We start from the raw sequence: 27,842 nt of genomic DNA on the forward strand, positions 1-27,842 counted from the left end.
ATTGCAGGTGTAAAAAATATATTACCACCAAAATTGATTGAATAAAAATCTTAAGTAAACAAATAATTCACCTCATCTAATTTACAATTATAGACATAATCAAATACCCAGGCGGAAAAAAATTGGGTAAGCTGCCTCAAATTGCGTATATCTATATTTTTTTTTTTACTATATCATTGTGCTGCCAAAAATTTGGTTATCAACGAGAATTTTGTATTCCGACCAGAGAAGAAAGGGAAGGACACAACACCAAGACAAACTTAGCTACTTGATATATCTTCGTGACTGTCGTCACTGTCATCACTGCACAGCAGTAAATACGAGAGATTTATCAATAACATATTTTTACATGGGTTGTTGACTTACGTACAAAACCAGTGAAAACTACCAAAAAGTTTAATTGCAATTAAAGTTTCTGATATTTAACAGAACTTAATTAAGATGAGTAATTATTTTTTTATACTGATTTTTTTTTTGAAAAAACAAGGATTATCTATGCTAGTAATAAAGATTATCCATTTTGTTTAAAAATTAACCTATAATTAAACACAATTGTTATTTCAGCACTTAAATTTGTTTTTTTTCCTGGGAAAAAATACAAACAATAAAGCTTATGAAACTCTATAATTTTTCCTTCCTTTTTCCTATATTTCTACATTTAATAATTCTCTCCACTTTCCATGTTCAACAGGGTACAAGGGTAATAGATAGAGAACGTTAGGAAGGCAGGCTTCCTTGTTTCGCCCAGCATGCACGTTGTTCAGTCACTCACCCCCATTTAAAAGCAGATCAATGCAAAGTGACTCAAACTAGCATTGACAGCTCTAATTAGCTTGTCAATAAATTAATAGGCTAAAATGCATTAAGAATTTTATTTCATTTTGTGACTAGTTTTAAGTTAATGAGGATTTTTGTATCTCATCTGGAACCTAAAAAGACTTTGTTACTAGTAGCATGTCAGATTCATTATCATTTTGTTTTCTCCCTTAAATATACAGGATTTGGTACTTGAATTGCATAAGATTGAAATGATCATTCTATAGAAATGCATATTTGATTATATAAGTACCTATATTCAGGAAACTTGGATAGGCGCCGAGCATCCAAGCCAGTGATATACTTCTGTGCTGCTTGAACATTTTCTGAACCTGGAAAACCCAAAAGAGAGTTAGGAGAGCATTTCCATAATACAATTATCAGTTGCTAAATCTAAAATCCTGTTCCAGTAGACAAAAAGGAAAACCTATTCAATAATTCACAGTTGTGACATTAAAAATGTTGATGTAAGCCGAAACTAAAGATTCTTATAGATTATATATGCTTTTATGGTAAGATTAAAAATAAATATTTTAAGAGGTTTTTTGTTGACACAGAAAGATGTAAGGGAAAGAATGGCACTCGAGTGTTAAGTGCTATATATATGGCTGTTTTGGAGTAATAAGTTATTTCAAGGCTGGCTAGTTTAGAAACAGATTGAAGCAAGAACTAACTAGGGTTCTGAAAGACACCAATTATTGCATTTCATTCACCCACTAGAATCCTACGCTTTACATCACCCTTTATTTCTCCATTGTTTTAATGATGGACCCAAGATATTTAAAGCGTGTAATTTGTGAAAGGTATGGTCTTTAAGTTTCATCATTAAGAAGAATTAATACACCTCATACTAAACTAACAATCCATATACTCCGTTTTACTTCTACTTAAACACAAGTCATGAGCTTCCAGAACTTGCACAAAGTCATGAAAAACACCAATTACTTGATTTCATTCACAAAACTAATCATTCAACTTGTAAGAAGTGCCAGCCAGAAAAATAAAATTCAAAAAATGTTTTATTAGCATTTGATTATTGCTTATGCTTTCAAGACTAGACTCTTAAACATCAGATATCCTATTTATTCAATGGTCAAAGACAAATATATGTTGAGAACATAATCACAATCAACCTTGCCCAACAAAAATATCAATAAAAAGATAAAGAGCATATAACAGAATGCAGGCGAAACTGTGAAAGTACCCTTTGTTAGTTGGAAGGCATGTAGCGCGCATCGTTCTGCAGCAAGTCTAACTGGAGTATTTCCATCTTTCATACACTCTGCTAGTGCAGGACCGACAATAGTGCTGTGTGACATAATGGCTGAAGGATTTGCCTGTAATGTTGCAGAAATGTAGACCATGTAAATTTTCAACCATATTATTCTACAGGTGATATCATGGTCAAGGCAAGACTGTTCAAGCGCATACCTTGGCAACAGCTTTTATAGCAGATAATGCTCTTCTTCTAACTTCACTAGACTCATCATGTGTGGATGATACTAGCAATGAAAGAACATCTTTGTAAAGAAGTGTGTCAGAAGGATCCACCTGAGATCTATAAAGAAGGAGCCTTCCCAATGCCTTGGTTGAAGTTTCGCGAAGAGGGAACTGTTTTACAGAAAAATTTAATAAAATCGGACAATAGCAATATAACAAGAAACTTGTTAGACTTCAGAAATAAACACAATGAATTCTGAAAAAATTATAGAAATAATCTGGATTTTAGACCAGATTTGAGATCAAAATTAAACAACAAAGGGTTTTCCCAGAGCAAGAGTTTCCACCTTCAAAACACAAGAAATAATAATCTGACACCTTAATTGCCATCTACAAGTCTCACAACCTATATATATCACTATAACTATCACATCACAACATATAATTGCCAAATTCGAAATTAATACACAAATAACTCCTCAATTACTTCCAAATACAGAATTAAGGTGCTTAATTCAGAAACATGGCCTACCAAACCTAATTGAGTATTAACATACCTTCTCATCCTTCAGGGTGTCTCTAAGGCAATCAACAATAGTTGAGAACAAGGAAGACGAACAAATTGTTGCTGGATTGTAATGAAATAAGGAAGAAATTGTAAGGATGGAACCATGCCTAGGTGGCCAGCTTGGTGAATTAGCTAGACTTGACAGTTCTTGAATCAACTCTGTCAGCTGAACATCTTCAAGGTACTGGAGTTATAGTAAAAAAACAATCAGAAAAACATTATAAAAACAAAATCAAACAGAAAATTAAGCATCTGTAATAAATTTAGGAAATGAAAGCAAATGTAATAAGAAAAGTGGAAGAGTAACATTTTATAGTCATTCAAATAAGGAAAGAAGAATAGAGGAAACAAAAAAAATGTCAGTAAAATCCAAATCCGTTCAATAGTCTACAAACCTGTGTCAAGATACCCAATATGCTAGAAGCATATGTTCGAACTATCTCATCATCATCATGAATTAACTCCTTGAGAACACTGTAAAAACGAGTTCGAACAGCAGAGCTCACATTCTTTCCAGCATGCTTCAAGACACCTTTCAAAGCAGTCAGAATAGCTTCACTAACACCGCCATCTGATCCCTAAATAATCAAATTCCAACAGTTTTGTATTGGACAAGTAACATTCAGCAATGCTAAGATGTTAGATTCACAGTGTTGCATCAGCTTAAGCCAAAATTGAAGTACTGAAATCACCTGCAAACTTGACAGCAAATCACTAACTAAAGGGTCAACCCTGGTACTGAGTCCGCTGAGCTTCCCAAGTGCCAGGGCAGCACTAGAACGAACAGTTCTGCAGTCACATCTAATCTAATAAGCAAGAATAATAACATATAGGAGATTCCCAAATACCAACATTTTATTGCAAGTTAATTACAGTAAACTATCAAATAATTAATTAGAACAATTAGTTAGAGGTTGGAAGGGCAGGGGTTTATCTTAAATAGCAGGGAATCAAGGGAGTGAGTGGTATTTAAGGTTGTAGCATTGAGAAACGGTGCAGAGGCTCAGCTGTAAAGGAAAATCCTTAAAGGAGATTTCTCTCCTTTAATAATTGATATTCAATGGACAACAATGGTTTGTTATTTTTTTTTTTACTTTCAATCTTTCATACACTTTAAAAATTCATGTGAGTCAGTAAAAAATAGGTCCAGTGTGACAAATCAAATGTTGTGAAGGAAATGAAGAATTTGGTGGTGACAAAATGGAGGTGAAGATCATGGAAGGGGGACAATCCTGTGGATAGTGCAATCTTCAAGCAAAGAAAGAAGAAACAGGCAACATCCATGTATATTGGGTTTTGTGCAGTCCCAAGAATTCACCACCAAGTACCAACACACAACTGTTGTTGGATTCACCCTTGGAGGAAGATGGATAATCAACTAAAAATGAGATTTGGATCGCATGTATGCTAGATTGGTGACCAATCTTCCCCTGCCAGAACAGTCAGAAAAAAGTCTGTTTTCTGTTCTATTTTCCTTTTAGTTTTTATTGTGATGTCTTCTTCCCATGAGGATTTCATATCTCTACATCTGCATCTTAATCTTCTTAATAAATCATTTGTCAATAAATGAGAATACAGATTATGCATTAACAATGTTAGCAATTCCTTTAAATCAGTCTCTCCCCTTTAATTACGGCATAACTGAATGTTAAAGTTTTTACTACATTTGACCCATTTGAGATTTCCCCACTATTTTATCGTTAGCAAGTCATGGGATAAATCCTGCAAATATTTAATTGAATGATTTACTAATAAGATGGCAATTTTTGTCATTGTGGGAAGTTGAAAGGTGACTTCCATATTTTCAAACCATGCATCAAATCTACATAAGTCAAAGCTGAACGGGGCAAGTTGCGTTTTCCTTAAAACTACATGCAGATGAAAATAAGAAACAGGGATCGTTTATTATCTCAAACCTTGTACTATCCTGTAGACACTTGACAAATGTTGTTTGCAGCTGAGGAAGAAAAGGCTTCAGGGAGATTCCACCCTTTTTTATCATCGTAGTTAGAGTAGACAAGATGGCACTCTTCACCTGCCATGGGAATCGATCGCCTATTATACGGATAAGAGGCCTATGACAAAAAGGATTGGCAAAGTCAGAATGTATAAAATATGTCCCCAGAATAATAAATGATAAAATATAGAATCTCAGTTGAGTATAAAGCATGGACAATCAAATATCTACCTCACCTAGAGCCTTCTTGGGATGAAACTATGTATAATTAAAACAATGAGAAGAGCAAGATCAAGCTCAAAACAAACCTATTGGTCAAACTGGCTCTTAATATCCAGTCAGGGACTCAAGGGCTTAGGGCCTAACTCATCCCCACAAAACTGGCTTCTAAGGTGAGGACTGCCCAAGATTTATAAGCTCTATTTAAGCCATATGTCTAGTTGATGTGGGACTAGACCACCATCCTTGAGGCTGCAATTAAGGCACCCCTAAAGAGGCCGCAATACCACAACTAAGGTGGGCTAGGGGTGACCACAAGGCAACTTTCCAACAACTCAACATCATACGTTGTTAGGCAACGACATAAATAATTTCATATCTTTAAGAAATGCAGATTGCAAGACTGGGATAATTTATTGAAATTTTCTTAAACATAGAAAATGCCAAATCAAATCATTTGTGTCAGCATAAGCATACAATGCGGATTAAGTGAGAAATAGTAAGCCAACAACCAATGAATTGGTTCTCGGTTGATGTACTGAAATAAGAGAGACCAAAAGATTGACAGAAATATTAAATTATAAAATGATATCATTACTTATTAGAGCTTGCTATGCTAAAATATGAAATCCTGCCAAATAAAAAAAAAGGGCTAAAATGTGAAAATTTGTAGGAAAAAAAAATCTACATCAACAAATTATTTTATTAGATACCCTGTTATTGGGATGACAAACTCCTTGAGTGATTGTTCACTGGTCACTTCTATCAGTTCGCCAAGTCCCAGAGCAGCCTGCTCCCTCAATTCAGCAGACCCACTTATGAGACCCTGTGTGCAAAAATAATAACTTGACGAATGAATTTTATGTGTAAACCTTCCAACTTTATATATAACACACAATGTAGGACTAAGAACCAAACAATGCAATATTAGAATTTTTAAACTATGTAGGAAAGAAAACAGTCAGCATATTTGTAATATTATTTAAAAATCGAACATAAATGATGTCAAAGCCAGATGAAAAAAATAATGCTAAGATGAGTTGTGCTTTTCACTCAGCAGGAGTGACTGGGGGAGACATGACTGAACAATGAGACAGTGGAACTGCAAGACCATAGATGAGCAAAAACTGGCACAACAGCAATAGCATAGAAAACGCTCAAATTGACACAAAGGTACAACAGTACAACTTACAACTGCTTTAAAAGGAGACTAGAATTGCATTACTTGATAAGAATATAATCAACTGATATGTTCTTAAAAATCTCAGACAGGATTAAAAAATTATATAAACAAAGCTATACCTATACTAGTTTTCTTTAAATATCCACAAAGAATGTGAAAATGGTAAGTGTGAAACTGGATTGCAAAACATGTAATGATCATACAAAATGCAGAAATTTCAATGGAATGAAAAGAAGAGTACTTGGAGAAAAATTGGCAATATAGGCTGAAGTGCTTTTGGAAGACAAAATCCAGGTATGAGAATTGGTCCTCCCTGCAGAGCAATTATACAGAATATGTGCAAATTAGCAATTAGGAACCAAAAACAATATCTGAAAGTCCCAGATAGGAATAAGTTTAATGGTAACAGCCTCACCTTCTTCTTCCTCCGTTCCTTATCTCGGGATGTTGACACGGCATCACGGACAAGTTTTATATAAGAAGGCAGCACCTCCTTGGGTACTGAAATAATGACCCTTGACAAAGCTTCCCACGCAACCTAATGAAAAGCAAATTATAACAATATACTGTATAGAGGATCTATGTATAATGTCAACAACTCCAGCACTTACAGTAACAGTAGATGAATCAGAATCACTTAGCAAAATGATTAGAGTAGATATCATGTTTGGAGCTTCATCAACCAGATATAACTTGCTATTTTTGAAGAAATATCCTATCAGATATGAACTAGATCTTCTGACAGCAGCCTGTAGACACATCATAAAAAATAGAATAAATTGTAGGGAGGGCATGTAGGAGACAGATAAAGGGCATCAAATTATATCTGTTGTTACAAGAAAATACCTGACTATCATTAACACCTTTGACAAGCTCTGACATGAGTGGCTCAATACCTTCCTCATCAATAACTAAGACCACTGTTTCAGAGGCTTCCTTAGCCAAAGTTTGAACCTCCTAGAATATCAACAACCAACAAAAAAAGAAAAGGATAAAATTTCTCCAAATCAATCTGCATTCTATAAGGTCAAGACTCATAAAATCGTCACATGAAGATGCAAACATTATGTCTGAATTCTGCAAAAGTATCTCTCCAAATTATGTGAGCATAGTGTACCTTATCATCATCACCCATTGCTGATAGCAAAGGAGGAAGCACAGTACAAAGATGAAAGTCAAGGCCAGGCCCAGCAACCTCTGCTAAAGCACCTAAAGCGTGTGCATTGAAGGCACTTGGACAAGTAACAAGAAGTTCTTAGTTAAAAATCTTAAGATACAAGAGCTATATCATCTAGAAGAAATGGATCAAAACAGAAAGACACATACGACAATGGAGGATGAACCAGTTTGGGTAAAATGTGAGGTAGTACTGCACTTGTTCTGACACTACAAATAAGGAAAAATGCAAGCATTTAGTTTAAAACAAGAAATTGGCACAAATAATATAACTTCGCAGTATGAAATTGATGTCACTGCACATTTTACCTCAAAATTTGTTTAAGGCCATCAAGTGCAGTATCAGAAGTTTCATCATCCTCCAATGCATGTAGAAGAGTTGGAACAATCTCATCAATAGCTAGCATTCCGGCACTCTACATTCCAAATTTGGGGGATAAGGCATGCTAAAATAATTGAATTTTAATCACCAGTCACCACTAACAAAAACTCAAAAATACAGTAAAAGCCACAACCTTATACAAAGTGCTGAATGCTAAGCCAGCTGATTCACGAACCTCAGACACACTGTAAACATATCCCTCTAATATCAGATAATGCAGTCTAAAAGTTCTGCAAACAGTGAAATAAGAATAAAATGCACAAACCTATCACAGAGGGCAGTCCGAATAGTTGGGATGAGTTCATTCATGAAAGTCAACAACTGGCTCTTACCAGCACTTGCCATCACTTCACTCAGACCAACACATACACCCTTGCAACCAATAAAATTCATAATTGTATCAAATAACAAGTTATGAGCTATTGAATCTATGATACAGCCAAGGTAGACTTTTGATCATTAGGATGAAATAAAAAAATTCCAACACCATAAGCTAGTCTAACCTGTCTTCTGCTGCTGTTGGGGTCATTCAGCCCCTGTGATAAGATTGGAATTATCAAGGGAAGTACCCGTTCACCAAGCTTCCTGACAAGCTCACCCAGTGATCGTCCAGCAACCTACATTAGCAATAGGGATATGTAATTTCTGCAACCTATGATAGAAAATAGGTTGACACAGATATAGCACAGACCTGCCGCCTTTCAGATGATGATGATGCAAGGGATGTAATTAAAGTATCCATCAGAACTGGCATAATTTCCCTAAGAGTCTTTGGAGTATTTGCCACAATAGTTTTCCACACATGTAATGCAGCCTGAAAAAAGAAAAATGCATCCAGTCGTTACATTTGGTAAGCATATTCCAATAATAATAATGAACAATATATTGACTAAAAAAAAAGTAAATGTAGTAGTCATTACCTGACGTACTGACAAACTAACATCAGCTCGGACCATGTACAATGCAGCAAGTACTTCATTACGTTTATCACGTCCCAGAATCTCAATGATGGCACGCCCATGTGCCTCAGTACTAGAACCTTCATCATCACTGCCCCCCTCAAGCAAAGCTTTACCAGAAGTTCCAGCAACCTGAAACAAATAAATAGGCTCATAACTCAAATCAAGCTCTGTGAACTGTAAAGGAGTTGCTCAGGGATGAGCAACACATACTTTGAATAATAGATCACCCAACAGCTCGACTGAGCTCTGTCGAATACGCCAACTATCATTAAAAATGCCATCCTCAACAGCTGGAAGGAGAAGTGGTAGAGAACTGTAGGGAAAAAAATTATTAATTATGATTAGAAATTAGTGAGCTGAGAACATGAGAGAAAATAGAAAAAAGGGAGAGAAATCTCAGAGAAAACTGATTGGCACAGCATCCCCACTTGTGGCATAAATCACAAGTATCATTCAATCAATAGTGATAAGTCTTACATAAATAGTGCAACAATATGCCAACACTACAGTTTCCACAAACACATTTTACCAGGAGTGGGGCTAATAAAAAAGTATTAACCACGCAACACAAAAAATTAAAAACAATGATACAATAGAACATACGTTGTTGCATAATGCTCGACCAGGACATGGCCAGCTCCTAGGGCAGCATCTCGTACGGATTCATTCTCATCGGCAAGACCTATAAAATGTCAAAAGTAAACATGGTAAATTTTCCAAGATAACAAGCCAAGAAATAGCAATAATAGCACATAAATTAACCCTAAAAAATAATACCATACCATCTAGAATAGCAGGCAGCACCTGGGGAAGATAGTTTTGGAACTGGACTCCCAGTGACCGTGGCAAATACTAAAGAATATTTTGGGAAAATGATTAAATAAAGTCTACAAAAATAATCTTATAAAACTCCAATGCGATTTGTGAATGTTACTGTACTTTCACTATTTACCTTGAACAGGGTCAAGTATCCATCTCGTACGGATGCTTTTTGATGGGAGCAATGTCGAATAATATCAGGAAGTACATGCTCAAAGAAATCAATCCCAAGAGCAGCTAAGACCTGTAAATGAATAACAAGTCAAAAGAAAAAATATGGTAAAATGGTCTCCTTAAAGAATGATGATATCTTTCAGTGGGAATCAGAGAGCTTGTTGAATTCATAAAAAATGAAAACATATTATTTATTAATTAGTAAAAATGATTTTCACACTGAGAGAAGTTTTGAGCTGCAGTGTGAAGATCAGATCTAACTAACTAGCCAGCTGTCCAAAAACAAACTAGCAGCTAACTAACTTATAAGCATGAGAGCTGACTTGAAACTAACAGACTTGAAAAAAAAGCAAAACAATTACACAGAAAATAACACATTAAAGTAGTACTATTCTCACACCAGATTACCACCAATATGTTATCAAATAGGCTTCCATGATGGATGATGCTTTATTCCTAGCATGGTCATGGTTAAAAGTTAGAGAGAAAAATTTCAATACTCCTTTCAACCACTGGTCTTCCAATCTTGTGGAGTACTTTGGTTAATCTGGGTCGGGTATCTTTATCTTATGTGGTGGGGTCATTGTTGGGTTTTCCTTTGTTTTTGGAGGGTGACACAGTAGGTGTCTTGTACTTGTGTATATCTCACCAGTACCTCTGGTACTGCTGTGTTTTTTATTAATAATATATATTTTCTGCCTTCCAAAAAAAAAAAAAAAAATAGGCTTCCATGATTCTTGTCAGTTTCCAGTTCTACTATAAATACCCAGCTCACTTAACAAACCCACAATCCTTGTATTATAATTTTTCTGATTAAAAGTATATATAATTTCCATGTATAGGGTTCATTAAAAGACCACCAATATTCGCATAATGGAAAGTTCCTCTAATTTACAAGCTAACTAGTAACTTTTTCAGCCATAAAAAATTATTTGCAACTCGTAAAACAAATGATCCTCTAGATTTTTTAACTATCCTTCTTAACATTATTTATGTAATTCCAAAGGTCATAGGCTGTAATAAATGATCCTCACCTTTTTGAAATTCTACAGACCCTCAAACGTAAAACCTATTAAAAGAAAAAGTCTGACCTCACTCAGTCCTTGAGCTGCTCCAGAGCGTTCAACATTACTATTATCAGATTTCAGTGTGTCAAACAACCATGGGACAAGATCAGGGAAATTTTCTTCGCCCATTCCTCCTATAAGGGATCCAATGGCTCTAGCAGCAACTGACCGAACTTCAGGGATAGGATCCACAAGAACCTGCTCTTATAATATATGCATGAAATGAGAAGAAACCATGGCCAATGAAACAAAAGTAAAAGCAGCATTCTATGGAATTACCTTTTTTACTTCAGGAAGCAACAATCCTATATATGGAATCATATCCTTCGGCTCTGTAACCAAGGAACACATGTTTCCAACTATTTGTGCTGCCCTCTTTTTAGTGTCAGCACTCCTTTCCCTCAAACCTCTATGTACTATCGGTACCAATAATGCAAGTGAAGGGGCATCAATTGAATTAACAAAGGTTGTCTGCAACCAACCATAAACATATTAGGTAACTAAGTAAAAAAATAAACAAAATAAACAAAGTAAATGCCGTAAACCTTACTTGAAGAAGAATATCAAGGGAGTATTTTGTATGCTCATTAGGATCACTAAGTCCCTTAAGTAGAGTAGGGACAAGAGCAGATATTTCTGGATTCTTTATCACACTCCCAACCTGGAAAAAAATTAAAATTAAAAATATTCATCACAGAAACAGGAATCAAATGGATAGAATAGTTCATAAGTCAAGACAAACCTGTTGAAGGGCCATTTGCCCAGCTGACTGGACTTTAGGATGTGTATCAGTCAAAACCTTCAAATAGCGATATGGGTTAAGGCAATGCAATCTATAGCTTAGAAGGAATTTAAAAGTAAAAAGTAATGTTTACTTCATATTATACCTCAGTCAATTTGGGAACAATCTTAGGGAGACACTGAGACAACTGTTGAGGAGCACAGTATGCCATAGCACCAAGTAATTGTACACTACTTTGTTTTGTCCTCCAAGCTTTATCTTCAAGACCCTGAGCAAATAGATTAGCTATGAAATAGTTCATTGAAATAGAAGCATAGTAAATGATAATTCTATAAGTAGGAAGCAAACATAAATTCTCCTTCAGATTACCAACTCAAGCCGCATTAAGCACAGTTAGATTATTGAGATTTGAGAAACATATCACTACCATACTCTCCTTCAGACTACAAGTGCAAGGAATTTGACAAGAGAAATAAAAAAAAAAACAACGCATACTACAAGGATTTTGCAAGAAGTCATTGAAGTAGCACAAGAATTCCCAATAAGTATATGGATATTGCAGTCTCCGAATGCCTACAAATATACCATTCTTACCAAATGTATTTTAATTCACATGCAAAACCAAAGGTTTGGCTGTGATCAGGCATCTTATTAATATATAGTTTAAAATCAAAAGGGAGGAAGGGGGGATTTAAACATTTCAAGCCGATAATATCAATCAATTACTTCAAGTCAAGATTTTGAATCTATAAAAGATGATGACAGGAGTAAAGCACCCAAGAATCACGATGAAAATTTACACTTTTACAAAACAATAACCAATTTGCATTTTGGCAACTCAAACCACATTTTGTTTATCTGGAGCAGACAAAATGTTTCATCAATCATAATGATAATACATGTTTATCACCTTCAAGAGAGATGGAAGGACAAGCTTCACTCCTTGAGCACTAAGTTGAGACATCATTGCACGGGCAGCACATTCAGCTGCTTCCCTGACTGCATTAACTTGATCAGAGAACGAAACCAAAAGTAGTGGTAACATCTGAATCACATACCTGAACACAATAATTGTGAAAATAATTAAAAAAACACACAACATAAAACTAAATTTAAAATCAACAATTTTAGGGACAAAATACTTAGCAACTTACGGTTCAAATATTCTTCCAAGTGTTTCACAAAGGCATTCAAATCCAAGTAAAGCTCCTTCACGAGATTTTGCAGAATTCCTGCAGTTTAAAAATAAATTAACATAAAAATAATTTAGGTATATTCCTTTCTCTCACATTTTGATGGTCAAAAGTCCGATTTAAAAAATCAGACTGATTTTTTATTTTCTAAAATTCAGAAAATAGGCAGTGTTTAAAAAGAAAAAAAGATGTTCACAATAAACTCTCCAACCTTTCAGCAAGACTTTCTTGAAGTGTAATCACAATCCTATACTTTTTCAAGCAGGAGATACCAAATCCCTTAACCAATCCTGCAAGTCCAAAAGCAGCCCCACGCCGTTCTCCATATTTTTCACTTTTCATCATTTGATCCATCAGCCGATTAAAAAGAGCTGCTGCATCATCCTAATGGTTGCAGTATCAAATAACAATAATTCAGTTGAGTAAATCTAGAAAACATCAAAATGTAAGACAATATTCACCTTAAGCATTAACATAGGGAAATAGATTAAAGCTCTGCACTATTATCCTATGTAGTTTTCTACTTTTCTTTCAGCTTGTATAATATCAAGGCTTGTTATAGAATCAGCTATGATTCGTATTTATACAAATATGTATCGATTTAGTACCTCTGGTACTTAGTAATGAATATATTATATTTTTGGCTGATCAAAAAAAAAAAACTATGTATTTATGTTCAGGTAAGGTGCTGACAAGCTAGCATAACAGCACAAACTTTGTACTTTAAACAAGATGAGTTACACCCAAACAAGCATGTGAATTGTAATACAACAATTTGCCACCAGGTTTCAGTATTCCTTTCAGCAAAATACTGTGAAACCATACAAATGCATCCTAACACCAAGCATCAATAACTATTTATATTGGACCTATTGCTTGTGTCGATATTTCATACTATCCACCTAATCAACAACAGAGGGGGGAAAATAAATATGCAAACAAGGGTTATTTTTTGTCCAATTTTTATTTAATGCTGATAAAGTGGCACTCCTTCCGTGAAGATCAGAAGTAAAAGCATCCAATGTAAGAATATTCTTGCATACTTGTTTTGATTGCATTAATGGAGATAAGCACGCAGAGACTGCCCTTTGAACTGCTTCAGAAGGAGTATTTAAAACATCCAACAATTTGTCCACAACAGCATGAACCTTAGGATCATCCTGCTCCAAAAGGAATATAAATAATAGCAAAAGTTTTAAATTTTAACTAGCTACCAAAATTAAGAAACGAGGAGCAAGCTTTAATACTAACCTTTGCCAAGTGTTTTGCCAGAGCTCCAGTGAAGATAACCACACCCTCACGAACCAAGTCATATTTTTCTTCGTCTGGAGCCTAAGACAATGAGGGAAAATCTATTACTGAAGCATCACATATAACTCTTAAAAATGTTTTAAGTGCCAAACTACAGAGAAAGAAAAGAACAATAGAACAGTATCCAGCAGATCAATCTCCCACGTGATAAGGAACTCACAGTTTTGTTTAAGTAGTTCTCAAAGATGGGGAATAACAAGGAGACATTATCTTTTCCATTTTTATCAATGATCAATATACCAGCATTAATCATTCTGCCTCTAACATCAGCATTCAGATCAGCCTGCAAATGAAATCAATACCAAAAGTCAAACGTTTAGTAGAAAAGTTACACTATAGATCAAGGTAACAGTTCACTGACAGCATCAATACAAAACACACTACCGTCAAAAATTTACATTTACTTTTAATTTTAAGCAGACTATTTTATTTCGTCACATTAACATCTATTATTGAGAGTATCAAGCATTAAAAAGTTTTTAATTTATTTCATTTCATTTTCAGACAAGGGACATTTTATTGCACCATCCAGAACCTGTGTTGAATATGGGTTTAGGCTTATGATATTTAATAGGTGTTTATAGTTCCCATTCTTTGTTTGGTAGTCTGTCAACCTTTATAGCAGTATAATTCAATCCCTAATTCCTCAAGGATAAGTAATTTTTTGTGGTGGCAAGAGCATATTGCTCACTCCTTGAATGTGTTGCATGATTTACAATACAATTTGTTATGAGCCATGAGGTATGGGTTATGTTGCACAACATTTTGATAGGCACATGGATGAATCCCTAATACCCTGATATGCACTCAATGAACCTTAAATCAAACTGTTGTCCATCATATATTCACCCAAAGAAAATTCTTACTCTACATTGATGAATGAACCTGGTAAGGCAAAAAATTGAAAATTCACTGCAAAATTATTGCTATTCATCTGACATAAGCTCAAATGTGCACAATTCGCACTGAAGAAAAAATGGATGGAGACAACAATAAGTAATATCAAATATTAACCGGTTAACAAATTTTGATTAAGGCTGTAGGACCTCTTCCAGCTTCCCCACTAAACCATTTTGCACAATTTTGTGATGGGTTTGGTGCAAATATAAATCATAGCAGATGGAGTGGATGGTGGGTTGCTCTAACTAGCACTATATGCCAACATAGGAATCTTTTGATATTTCAAGGAAAACCTTTTGACTCATATAAAGTCATGGAAGAGGCTATGTTCTTAGTTTGGTCTTGGCTCAAAACTAAAGAGAAAGGTTTCGACATTAGTTTTAACCACTGGTCTTCCAACATATCGGAATCCTTTGGTTAAACTATGTGGGGTTGCCTTTCCTACTGGGTTAGTTTGGGATTTCTTTTGGAGGGCAGCACCAGAGGTGCTTGTATTTCTTTTAATTCAGTACCACTTGTACTGCTTTGATTATCTTAATAATATAATATATTTTATGCCTTCCAAAAAAAAAAACAAATTTTGATTATCTCAACAGTGAAAAATATTTTCATTTTTGATTTCATATAAAGCTATATTAGCTCTTAAAAAAGATGTTGACTCCAAATGAAAATAGGTTTCAGTTCTAGGATTATAATGAAAATCAAAAAATAAATGCCAGTAAAATTACCAGTGCTCTCGAAATTAGAAATGTCATGACAACAGGTAAGTCTTTTGTCCTCAAAATATCGGCGGCAGCATGTAATGCTAAAGCTATTCCTTGCCTACCCAGCCAACCAGCATCAACATTGTCATCTCCAACACCCATGTCCAGAATATACAGCGAAAATAAAGTGGAAAGGGACTCCTGAAAATTATCAGTAAATCATGAGACCAAAACCACATAGCAAAAAGTGAAAATTATAAATCAGACATACTTGTATAGAATCTGGATGTTCATCCAAGGCAGCAGCTAATGCTTCTGCAGCTGCCACACGAACATTGTAGTTAATGTGAGAAAGTGCTTTGTAAAGTCCCGAAAAGTCAGTTCCAAAATCAAACCCATAATGATCCCATATGTCTTCTGCCACTTGAGCAACTGACTGAAATGTTGAAAATAGTGAATTAGCTTATCATAATATAGTTCAAGTTAAAGAAAATTAAATGAAAATAATAAAAAAATAGGAAACAGTACAAAATTACCAAGCACGATCAGCAAAAGCTACTATACTATAGCAATACAAAGTAAATGAAAACCTTATTGTACCGTAACGAAAGAATTCATATCTAAGAATACTTAAGCATAATGTGGAACAGTATTTCATGACTTTAAAAATCAGGTGCATGTATAGTTAACAAAACATTCAGACTTAATGGCAAATAAAAAAGCCACCTTCACGTGCCAATTAAGAACTTTAGTGGTTAACTCTTTCACCCACATTTTTAAGACAATTAGACAGTTTAGCTACTCGAGAAATAAGCAATGCAAAAAGAAAAAGAAAGGTGGTTCACGAAAAAAGAGTAGATTAGCAGAGGTTTTCACTCTTGATTGTGAGGACTCAAATTTAATATGTAGGGATTGCCTTCTTGGTTTTCTGAATTAACGGATGGTGGGAGGGGTGGGGTGGATGGGGGGGGGGACTCTAAAAATGAATTATATTTTGAAATGGAAACTAATTAAATCATGTCCAAGACCAAGTCAGTAAAAAATAATTAATTCAGCCATTTACAGGTCCAGTCAGTTGAGTTCTGAACAATTGGATCTACAAATCATTAAAATATAGACTTTCTAGGATATTTTGAAATGCAAACTTAGCTATATCTCTAATCTCTAAGACTCCCTTCATCCTTTATAAAACCCTTTCAACTAATTCACATCCCTCAAGAAAAGTAGTTAATTTAGTTAATTGCATTAAATTTGTCAATTATTTGTACTGTTCTTCTAAAAATTACCCTTATTTTTTAAAAATTAATCATCTCTCTTTCTACTTAATTACTTCTCATCTAATTAATTAATATTTGGAGAGAGAATAATTAATGTAGATAAGTGAGAACAGTAATCTGAGGCTATATTCCCCAATCTTAAGAAGGGAGAGAAAGAGTTGCTTTCATTAATTTCTAGCATTTTTTAATTTTTGGTTAAAATATTTGTTAATTGATTAAGGGTACTTTAGCAAAAAATAATTAAATGCATCCAAAAATTAGAAAAGAGTCTTATAAAAAGGGACAAACAATTTTCTGGAAAAGATCTTATAAATAGGGACAGAGGGCGCAGTCTACATCAGCAATCCCCAATTTCAACCTCAGAAACAATCGTGAGATGAATTGTACAGTTGATTTCTTATGTCGGCACTCAGCATTCTCTTGGTTCTTATGTCGGCACTCAGCATTTTTTAATTTTTGGTTAAAATATTTGTTAATTGATTAAGGGTACTTTAGCAAAAAATAATTAAATGCATCCGAAAATTAGAAAAGAGTCTTATAAAAAGGGACAAACAATTTTCTGAAAAAGATCTTATAAATAGGGACAGAGGGCGCAGTCTACATCAGCAATCCCCAATTTCAACCTCAGAAACAATCGTGAGATGAATTGTACAGTTGATTTCTTATGTCGGCACTCAGCATTCTCTTGGTTCTTCCCCCGCTATCATTGCTTTGCTTTCAAGAGTGTTCAATTTACACATGCCCAGAACATAAGTTCTCTGGATTTGACCACTTTCAATGCATTTTTATTGTCTTTCTAAAAGAAATGGGCTAAGAATATATAGGAGACCCACAGAAAAGGCAAAAGCAGAATTAAATATCAATGTATTACAAGAAAACAACAATCTAAAGTGAAATTGGATTGAAAATAAAAGGCAAAGACATCATATTACTGTACAATTTTTTTAAAATAGTAGTTTATTCTCTATGGACAAGGAAAATTAAAGGAGAAATCTTAAGCAATAAGTTTCCAGGGAAAAAAGTTCAAACCTTCTCAGGATCATGTAATGCTATCCATATACTTGTTGCAACCTCAACGTTTTCAGGTAGAGAACGATTAGCAACAGCAGGGATACATTTGACCGCATTCAAGCATGCCATTCTTACATGAACATCTTTTGCATAAACTCCATAAAGTGCCTATATAATTAGAAATTGAGAGATAACATAAGCATTGTTACAAAGAATCAAAGACACAACTGCACAATGCAAATAGAGTTAAGCATACACACAGAAGCAACTTCAGCAGGTTGCAAACCAAGACTCAGCTCATTTAGTGCAGGTCCTATCGATGCTTGATACGCTGGAACAACACCGAGTACATGGTAAAGTACCTACAGAAAATAAAATTAATAAGGCAATTGGTAAAATAAGAGAATACTAAATAAAGCATAAAATGTTGGGGAAGTACCGATAACATTCGAATCCTAGGAAGAGGTAGATGAGGATCAAGGTGTAAATAAAATATTCGAAGTACATCATCATGAAATTTTGTTTTCTTAGAGCACAGAAGAATTCGCTCAATTATCTGTAGAGAATCAGAGTTAGGAACATAGAAGCCTTGGTACATTGATTAAATAGCGTTTGAAAGTATAATTGCTTACTGGGAATATAAAAGAAAAAGAATCTACAGGAAGTGCTCCTGATTTGCAAGAAATAGATAGGCCATCTAAAATCCGCTCAAAAAGGCCATGTGGCCTTTCATTGAATTCCTCTTCAGTAACTGATGGAACTAGATCCAACAGAAGATGAACTTCATCAGTCACAATTAAGCGCAAAGCAGTGGAAATGTCAAGGGCCCAATCACATAGAGGGGGAGCAGTGCATCTTGCTAACTTCACCATGGTTTCAAAAGCCTCATCACTTACAATAGGCGATCGCATTAATGGTTCGACAAACTTGACCTGACACAAGATTTGGACCCAGAATCACAGCCATATATAATTATATCACATAATAAAAAAAAGGGATAGAAATTATGTAATAAACTGTACAGTCTCAATAATTAGAAACTACAACCTTAGGAAAGAGCAATTAAATTTAACTAAAATGAAGGGCACAGAATTAGAAATGGAGTGGACCAAAACCAACCCCAAAAACTAGTTCAAAGGGTGAGTATTGCAGAAGTTTAAATGGACTACTTTGGCCATATTCCCAGCTAATATGGGATCATAACACACCACTTGCCTATACCTAGATATTTGATATTTGAAGGTTACAGGAAAGAATATTTACCCATAACCCAAGAACATAAAGACGAGATGGGCTTTGATAACATATTAAAAATGAATTGGACCTAACTCAAAATGGATTAGACATAACTCAACCACAAAAGCTAAGACAAAGAGGAAAGATTGCTCAAATCATGTAAGGAGTAGTTTAGCTGTAATACTAACAGATGGGCATCTTAATTAATAGTTTTAATTCAGACTGATCTTAGTTAATTCAAATAGCATCAAATATATTGTAACAAAGATTAGCAGGCAGCATGCCAATACCATTGAAGGCAGCCTACTATGAGCAAAAACTGAATTAGCGATGGCCATATCTCCAAGAGTTCTTAGCATCAGAGACAGATTTTTCTGTATTTCACGGACTCTATCACGTACAGAAGCCTCCTCCTTAAGTAGCAATTCTCTTGCCTCCTCCTTTGCCGTCTTCCCTTTGTCTAAATGAATCACAATAACATCATAAGTAAAAAGCAGCTTAGGTGAACTTTCAATTCAAAATCTACAAACTAAGACAAACAGAAGTGCAACACTTGCCAGCCTTCTTTGCAGCCTTCCCAGTATCCTTTTTCCCTGCACCAGCAGCTTCTCTACTAGGTTGATCTCTCCTCACAGAATGATTAGAACGTGTATGATCCTAATTGAAGAAAAAGCATAGTATAACTAACTAAAACTCAGGAATGAAGCAAAGAAAATGGAAAAAATTATAATGTACCTCGCCATCTTCATCGTCATACATCCGGAAGCGACCCTTTGCTTGTTTTGTGTTCTTTGCAGTAACAGATTCAGCAACATAAACCCCTTGCTCAGTGGAAAGCATTCCTTCAGGCGTAAGGAAGATCTGAAACCATGTGACAAAAAAATATAAATCATATTTGCCGATTAGAATAAATGAAATTTAAAGTAGTAATCACAACAAATGGAAGACATTGCACTGATGATATTAATATCAATCAATAGACAGTATAAAGTGCACTATGTGAATTACCTGAATGTCATTCTCCAAAAGTGTATCATGAGCAAACCGCTCGGGAAGATTTAGCAAATTCTGGCATCATGAACATGCGGTAAGGTTATCAATCAGAATATACGAATATCAATCACAATCTTGAAAAATTACAGAATCCAGCTAAATTATAATCTGAGCATACATATATAAATTGCATGGCTACCTTTTCAAACTCTATATATGTATCTCCAGGGATTATAGACATCAAGTTACACAGTGACAATATCGCTGCCTGTTGTTCTAGTGGATTAGCACTCTTCAAGCCCATTGGTCCCAGTAAGACCTGCAACACAATATATCATTTGGTAGTTTGTAGAACATAGTTAATCTTTTAAAGGAATCCAGTTTATACATGATTGAAGTCAAACAATTGGCACAAAACACGACACAAATATGTACTAACACAAAAAAAACAGATAACAAAGAAAGTGAAAAGAATGAAACACAGCTACTCTAACTCTATATTCATCCCTTCAGAATATGTAAATCACACAGCTACTCTAACTATATAGAAGAAAGCGCAAAAGATTTGAAGTACATCAATCACACAATTACCTGTAAGAAATTCCCCACGTTAGCTGAAATGACATCAATGACAACAAAACCCTGTGTCTGCAGACACTTGGAGAGCCTCTGGAAAAAGAATGACACAGGTTAGCTAACAAGTCAAGAGAAAAAAAAAGCACTAGAGTAAATAAAGATTCCCTCACCATGTATATTTCAGGCATACAGACATGCCATTTACACTAATAAAAGGTAAAATCAATTATGATCATTATCTCACAGATGATTATGAAAACCAGAGTAGATTACTCATTCAAAGGCTTGTCAAAGAAAAAATTCTAAACATGTCTTGTTGAAAAATAATACATACAGTTTTCGGGTATGGGCAAAAGAGATATACTTCCATCTAGCTAGACCATATAAGAGTAAGTATACTCTTATAAATACACACATTTCAATTGAACTGCAACTCATATCAGATTCATTAGGCTATTATCAGATTACATGCACAAGGTCAGGCTTCTAGACTGCTGAGTTTATACTAGTTTATTTTTTTATTAGCAATTAATTAAATAATAAAAGTGAAAATGGAATACAAGACAACACACATGTAAATAACTACCTTCCACACTGCATCAATTTTTGCACCACCAACTACACACGGGTGATGTGAGCAAAGTATTATTCTGAAAAATGATTCTGGAGCATGTTTCAGAGCTGCTGGTGACATAATAAGCAGAGCCTTTACCAACACCTCAACAGATGGAATGAACGGAACTTGAGGGTCCAAAGAAATATCAGAATCACTGCAAATTCAAATATAATAGTTTTAAAGCAGAATGGAAAAGGTTGAGATTGGTAAGAGAAGAAGTACAGAAGTACGACTCAAATGTGGTAGGACATTAGGACCATGTTTGTGACCCTCTATAAACTATAATAGGTAGTGAGGACTGCTATGAAAAATCCCAGAAAATTGAATTTCCAAAATACATTAGTAGCCTCTCGAGGATTAAGATCTGCAAGATAGGCACAAGCTATATTTACTAGATTGTGGAAGAACTTGCTCCAACCACATTAGACAAGTGTTTTTCCAGAAGCAAAACCAAAAGATACTAAACAATGTTACCAATCTTATAAAACATAATTTTCCACTCATTTGACTATTAATAATTTGGCTAAATTGTAATTTTGATCCCCCTATAATTTCAAATCTGCGATTGCGGTCCTCCTACTTCTAAATCAAGACATTTAGTCCCTCTATTTTAAAAAACAAGCAATTATGGTCCTTCCTTAGTTGACCATCCGAAGTCAAACGTTGACTTTCATGTGGTATATTGATGCTGACATGGAACTTATGTAGACAATCAACACGGCACTTATGTGGAAAAAGATTAAACGAAGTGAAAATAAAAAGTGTCTTAATAGGAATTGAACTTATAACCCTTTATTCATAGACAAAGCAATAAACTACTAAGATGCTTGCTTTATTTAGTTAATTACATTAACACTATTTTCTACAAATTATTAGTCAAAAGTTATTAATCTTTTTTAATTTTACGTCAATAATTAGAGTAAAAATAATTTGTATATTAAAATCAATTTTAAAAAAATAATGTAAATAATTTTCATATTAATTTATGAAATTTAATTATAAATTGGTAAAATAAAAATATGTAAACTACACAAAAATAAAAACATATAAAATGATATAAAATAAAATTAAAAAGGTTTATATATTAAATATATTTTAATTATAAATTTTGATAATTTGAAAAAAAAATAATAATAACAATTGACTAATGATACATAGAAAATAATGCTAATGTAGTTAACTAAACAAAATAAGTGTTAGTGGTTTATTGTCTTGTCTATAAATAAAGGGTTATGAGTTCAATTCCTATTAAGACACTTTTTATTTTTCCCTTCATTTAATTTTTTTTTCACATAAGCATCATGCTAATTGCCTACGTAAGTTCCACAATAGCATCATTATGCCACATCAAAGTCAACATTTGACTTTGGATGGTCAACTAACGGTCACCAGAAGAAATGACCAAAATTGCTTATTTTTTAAAATAGGAGGACTCAATGTCTTGATTTAGAAATAGGGGGACCAAAATTGCAATTTAGCCTAATAATTTAGAAAAGCAACAAAAACCCTAAAGGGGAACTTGAAGAGGAAACTTCCAGATAATTTGTGGCCACTGGACAGGAGAAACACTAAGCTTTTGGTAGGTCCAAATCTCTAAGAATGTGGATTTGGACCTAACTCAACCCCAAAAGCAAACTCATAGGGTGAGGGTTGCCCCCACTTATATACTTTATCTTAGCACTATCTCTAGCCGATGAGGGACTTAGGTTTTTTCCAATATAATCTAATAGCAAAATATGCAACTTTTACTACCAAAGAGAGGTACCTTTCTGAAATATACACATCTAAGTCCAGCTGACTTATACAAATTTAACTGACAAATATGCAGGTCATTCTAACATCAACTATTTACCTTGTTTTTAAAGCTAAATGTTTCTCTCCAATCAAAGTAAGGTACTTCGAAAATTCCAACAATAGATCTTTAGATAACTGTGGAGCAGATGGGATAATCTTCCTGGCAACATCATAAGCCATTCTTCTAATATCCCATCTCGGATGACACATAAAAAAGATCATTAACTGCGTGAAGTTAACAATGAATGCGTCAATTTAGCAAGCCAAATATAGGAATCTGATAAAATGCAAAGTGCTTTACCTGTAACATCAATCTGACCGAGAAATTGGACAATGTACTGCAGAACCAAGAAAACAAAGCATAGTCAAGCATACAACACATAAAGGCAAAAACTATGGTCATCTTTTTAGCATTATAATGGAATTTACCATTGTAAATGTTCCACAAGAAGCACTTCAAGTAGATCAACGCATGTCATGTTATCCTCAATTGAAAGCTTTGAAGCCTGCAGAGCATCTTTTCAGATATGTAGAATAAAACTTGGGTAATGCTATTAACAATTTTTAGCTGAGTAATCACCATAGAAATTGGCACGACAGAAGGTTCATTTTGTGATATCAGAGCCCATATCTTTTCCTTTACCAATGTTTCCTCTAGGAAAGTAAACACAGTTGAACAAATAAAAGTTTTGGCAAAAAATAAATAAATAAAACAGAAATAAGCTAGTACTCAATATTAAAGAATATAAAGATTTCTACTAATACAAACCAGCTTTGATATCAACAGCAGCTATCTTCGCAACTAGTAACAATGCATATATGCCATCTAAACGTTGCACTGCCTTTGTAAAGCCAGTTTTAACAAGTTGCATAAGAGTGCCAATCAAAGGTAACATCTGAAAAATATAGTTGAAACATAAGGGAATGATGTTCACATAGTATGCATGAAATAAATTAACAAGCAATTACAAATAATCATAATAAAAGGTTACCTTTAAGACAGCATCTTCATTTTTGCATATAGCATGTAGACTGCGCAGAAAACCCTTTCTTAAAGTTTCCTTCTCTTTGAGGCCAGAAGCCAAAAAGGAAACCAAACTCTCTTGAATGATATCTGTAGATCTAACTGCCCAAGAAGCTATAGCTGACAAAATCACAATTTTAACCTCCTCATTTCCTGTCAATTAAGTGTAGAGCATGATTCAGCACCAAATAATATGATCATTAATTCCTTATAAAGAACTGTTTGCAAGGGATATTGTCAAGTAGAAAAGCTCTTTCAAATTAAAAGAAACATCATAAATAATTTTAAAGTAATTAAATAAGCTTGTAAAACAACAAAATACCAAACAAAAAAAGTATTACCACCTTTCTTCCTTTTTAAGAGTCTTTTAAGATTTTTGCACAGCAACAAAGAAATACAATAAATTTTATCACTCCTCATAAAATAGTTATGAAGTTACCTATTTTACCCTTTTTCCTTTTTACTGCACAATAAATACACATTAGTTATTTTCTATTTCTGCCTTCACAATAAATGTGAATTAAATAATTAAAAATTAGGTGGAAAGTAAGGAATAATTGACAAAAAAAACAATTAATGTTATCTTGAACTGTGAAAATAACAGATAAATAGGAACAAAAGTTTTCCAAAAAAACAACACTTAAAAAAGGAATAGAGTTAGTTTGTTTATCAAATGTTAAAATTGTAGCTTAAAAACAAACTTATATCATGAAAGTGTTTTTTTCAGAGTTTATCCAAACACATCATAAATACCAAAAAGCAAAACGTCCAGCGGAAGAGAGCTGACCAAATAATGATCAGTGACAGTCACCCCACCTCCTTTGTAACTCATTGATTTACATTAAGAATAATGAGAAATACCAATTGATACTCTCTGGCATTTAAAAGCATTACAAATGACATGCTGCATATTCACTTACCTAAGACAACTTTTTATCCTAATTTATGTGCAAGTCTAATTAGAAATATCATTTATTTCTGCATTATTATAATTTGTTTGGGCCACTTGGTGTACATTGAACGTGTCCTTTCAGTCTTTCACATTAGAAAAGTTCTTGAGATATACTTTAAAGGTTTTCAATGCCAAGCTTTGTGGCAATGTGCAGCTTCAGCAGATGTCTGTTATATGTGGTTGGAGAGGAACACTCGTATTTCAACAATGCCCCCATTGCCCTAAGTTACGTAAGGGGATAGGATCGTGTATTGAATTTCCTAGGTGGTCAAACCAGGGTTGCTTTTCGGGGAATTCCACTATAGATATATAAGTGGTTAAACGGCTCTTTAGATTTTTTAGTCTCTTTAGCTTATTGTTTTACTTTCATTTGTCTGGTTACTGTTTAGGAGGATATCTGATCCCTTCTCCAAATATTTACCTTTCTCTCTTTTCTTTCTAATAATATTTTATTCTACATTGAATAAAAAAGCAAAAGACAAACTTAGTAAAGAAATATATTATATATATAACGAAAAGGAATATTACATCATGTGCTTACCATCATCCTTGTAGTATGATAGAAGAAAATCACATATTGTGCGAGACAGACTGATGAGGTATTTTCCATCAGGTGCATAAGACAATTCTTGTATCGCATTCACCATTCCAACTCTCTGGTATGGAAAAGCCAGCCTTCCTTCAGAGCCTATTCAGAATGAAACTTGTGCGGTCAAAATATATTACAACAGCACCACTAGCACTGTCAATCAAAACTCTAGATAACCCACAATCTCCAAATGGTTTAGTAGGCATCATAACAAACCAACAACACAAGCATAGTGACATTTTATACCTTTAATAACAGCTTTGATAGCATTGAACATTGTGTCTAATGCATCCGGATTGCTAGATTTTTGGCTCAGACTCTGGACTATAGCTAATGCCCCATCCCTTCTCCCTTCATCAGCATGTCGAGCCTGTGCTAATACTACCGAAAGAATTTCAGCAGCATATTTACTCAGATCAAGGTTAACAGACTTCAACAGAATCCCAACAGACTCCAACACAATCTCTGGGTTGCGCTTTAGCATTTTAACAGAGGATGGTATCACAATACTTTGAAAATCTTCATGTGACATTTGCAAATAAAGTGGATGAAATGCTTCAGTAAGACTCTTTCCTGGCTTTTCTTTTGCACTCAGTATTGCATTAACATATATATCAAGAAATGCTGGCTGTAAGGAGCAAAGAACTACATCAGACACTATGACGTTAACATAAACCGAATGCAAACACAAACCAGAAAACTTATGTGCACCCACTGACCTTGAATTCCCCAAATAAAGACGGAGATCGACTTGAGAACTCCAGCAACAGCATTAATAATTCCGGACTATCCTTGAAAGGAATTCGGCCATTTCTAAGCTCTTCCATGTAGACTTTATAAATATCCGGCAACTGATAACAAGCATAAACATCTAAATTACACTATAATTTTTAGTATACATTATATAATCGAAAAGGAAGAGGTCAAAACTTAAAAGCATGAAATTGAGGAAGCAACACACGTATTAGTATTAGCATCAATAAAATAAAAAGAATGAAGTTGAGCTGAACCTGAGAAAATAAATGGAAAAACTTTTTCCTGCAAGCCCTTCGCTCCCGAAAAGACCTTTTCAAAACTAAGCTAAGCAAAGAAGCTTGCGCGGCAGCCACTCGACACAGAGCATTCTTAGAAACTGCGGCGAACTTGCTCTTGCTCAGAAGTAGACACGACCAGCTGAGAAGTCTATAGCCCCCAACGTGAGATTGAAACTTGGATTGCTTTTCCATGTTCTGAACGAGAGCTCCTGCAAAAGTCTTCATGAACACCGTTCCACCCAAGGCTTTCACAATCACATCATCAACGGCTTTCCTCGATCTAAGATCATCGTAAATCGCAACCGTTCTGAATATTATATCGGTGAGTAACGAAGCGAGCTCCGTTGACATTTCTGCCAAAAAAAAAAAGACCAAAACGATTATGTTGAATGACAAACAAATCACGCATTCAGACCGTGCGATGCATGTCTATCTTGCTAAGCAATAGCGAAGAAAAACAAAGCCTCGTTCGAGATTAAACGCTCGTCGTTTTGGAAGTGAAGCGCAATGTTGGTTGATGGAAATGGAAATGGCGTGTTAGTGCGATGGCTTGGGTGCTGACCTGAAGTAGAGGAATTCAAGAACGCAGGGATTTCGCGACGGAATATCCGAACACGGTGGTTCGTGGAGGAAGTGGAAACCAATTCGGAGAGGGAAACGAGAGATTGCAATGATTCCGCCGCCATTGTAGAAAACGGGAAGATCCGAAGGAGATTGCGGAGCTCAAAATCTGATTAATAATGCAGCAGCGACGCTTCCTCTTCTGCCACAGTGAGTGTGTTTCAGTTCCTCACTACTGAGATTAGCTAGGGTTTTGGGTACTACTGCTATAGCTCGAACCTGTCGTGTTCGGTTCAGACTTTCGTTGAAATGAAAAACAAACCAACGACAACTTTTTTTCTTTTTTTCTATTTTCTATTCTCTTGCTTCTCTATTTTTTTTTTTGGATCTCGAAGGACCATTCGAATAGGCTTTTGGGCCGTCAGGATTACTAGTTAACGGTCTTTTGCTTCCTGCACTCCTATATTTTTAATATCCCTATATTGCCTTCCACCTTCTTTCCCCACATTGCCCATCGGCATTAATCCGGCGACTGTTGCTGTGAACAAACAGCAAAACATTAATTC

The 27,842-nt window shown here is 34.7% G+C and overlaps 1 protein-coding gene across 1 annotated transcript; it reads right to left on the bottom strand.

Annotated features, from left to right (window-relative positions):
• Position 1: 1 nt before the first annotated feature.
• Positions 2-27,622, bottom strand: LOC100811808 (protein ILITYHIA). The gene is made up of 60 exons (XM_006577264.4): positions 27,278-27,622; positions 26,692-27,068; positions 26,401-26,532; positions 25,928-26,309; positions 25,634-25,780; positions 24,109-24,293; positions 23,886-24,012; positions 23,697-23,770; positions 23,546-23,622; positions 23,418-23,454; positions 23,175-23,341; positions 21,293-21,476; positions 20,722-20,799; positions 20,330-20,449; positions 20,146-20,205; positions 19,873-19,998; positions 19,695-19,794; positions 19,428-19,597; positions 18,534-18,833; positions 18,341-18,457; positions 18,162-18,263; positions 17,920-18,069; positions 15,885-16,049; positions 15,638-15,814; positions 14,170-14,292; positions 13,950-14,030; positions 13,742-13,858; positions 12,910-13,082; positions 12,660-12,737; positions 12,416-12,563; positions 11,651-11,773; positions 11,506-11,562; positions 11,314-11,424; positions 11,043-11,234; positions 10,788-10,961; positions 9,656-9,766; positions 9,486-9,555; positions 9,307-9,385; positions 8,914-9,016; positions 8,662-8,832; positions 8,433-8,555; positions 8,245-8,358; positions 8,007-8,113; positions 7,875-7,926; positions 7,669-7,775; positions 7,510-7,569; positions 7,301-7,415; positions 7,030-7,140; positions 6,795-6,932; positions 6,599-6,721; positions 6,425-6,496; positions 5,714-5,826; positions 4,741-4,899; positions 3,517-3,613; positions 3,220-3,402; positions 2,814-3,008; positions 2,248-2,427; positions 2,021-2,153; positions 1,070-1,148; positions 2-303 (listed from the first exon to the last, which is right to left on the bottom strand). The coding sequence occupies exons 1-60, from the start codon at positions 27,399-27,401 to the stop codon at positions 261-263; spliced, it is 7,893 nt and encodes a 2,630-aa protein (XP_006577327.1). The 5' UTR covers positions 27,402-27,622; the 3' UTR covers positions 2-260.
• Between the last annotated feature and the right edge of the window lie 220 nt (positions 27,623-27,842).

Source organism: Glycine max, chromosome 3 (genome assembly GCF_000004515.6).
Source record: "Glycine max cultivar Williams 82 chromosome 3, Glycine_max_v4.0, whole genome shotgun sequence".
Taxonomy (NCBI): domain Eukaryota; kingdom Viridiplantae; phylum Streptophyta; class Magnoliopsida; order Fabales; family Fabaceae; genus Glycine; species Glycine max.

Coding starts and splice junctions, on each gene's coding strand:
- LOC100811808 (XM_006577264.4), bottom strand. CDS start 27,401: ATGGCGGCGGAATCATTGCAATCTCTCGTTTCCCTCTCCGAATTGGTT. Junction 25,781..25,927: donor TATCAAAGCTGTTATTAAAG/GTATAAAATGTC, acceptor CATTCTGAATAG/GCTCTGAAGGAAGGCTGGCT. Junction 8,833..8,913: donor TGGGTGATCTATTATTCAAA/GTATGTGTTGCT, acceptor TATTTGTTTCAG/GTTGCTGGAACTTCTGGTAA.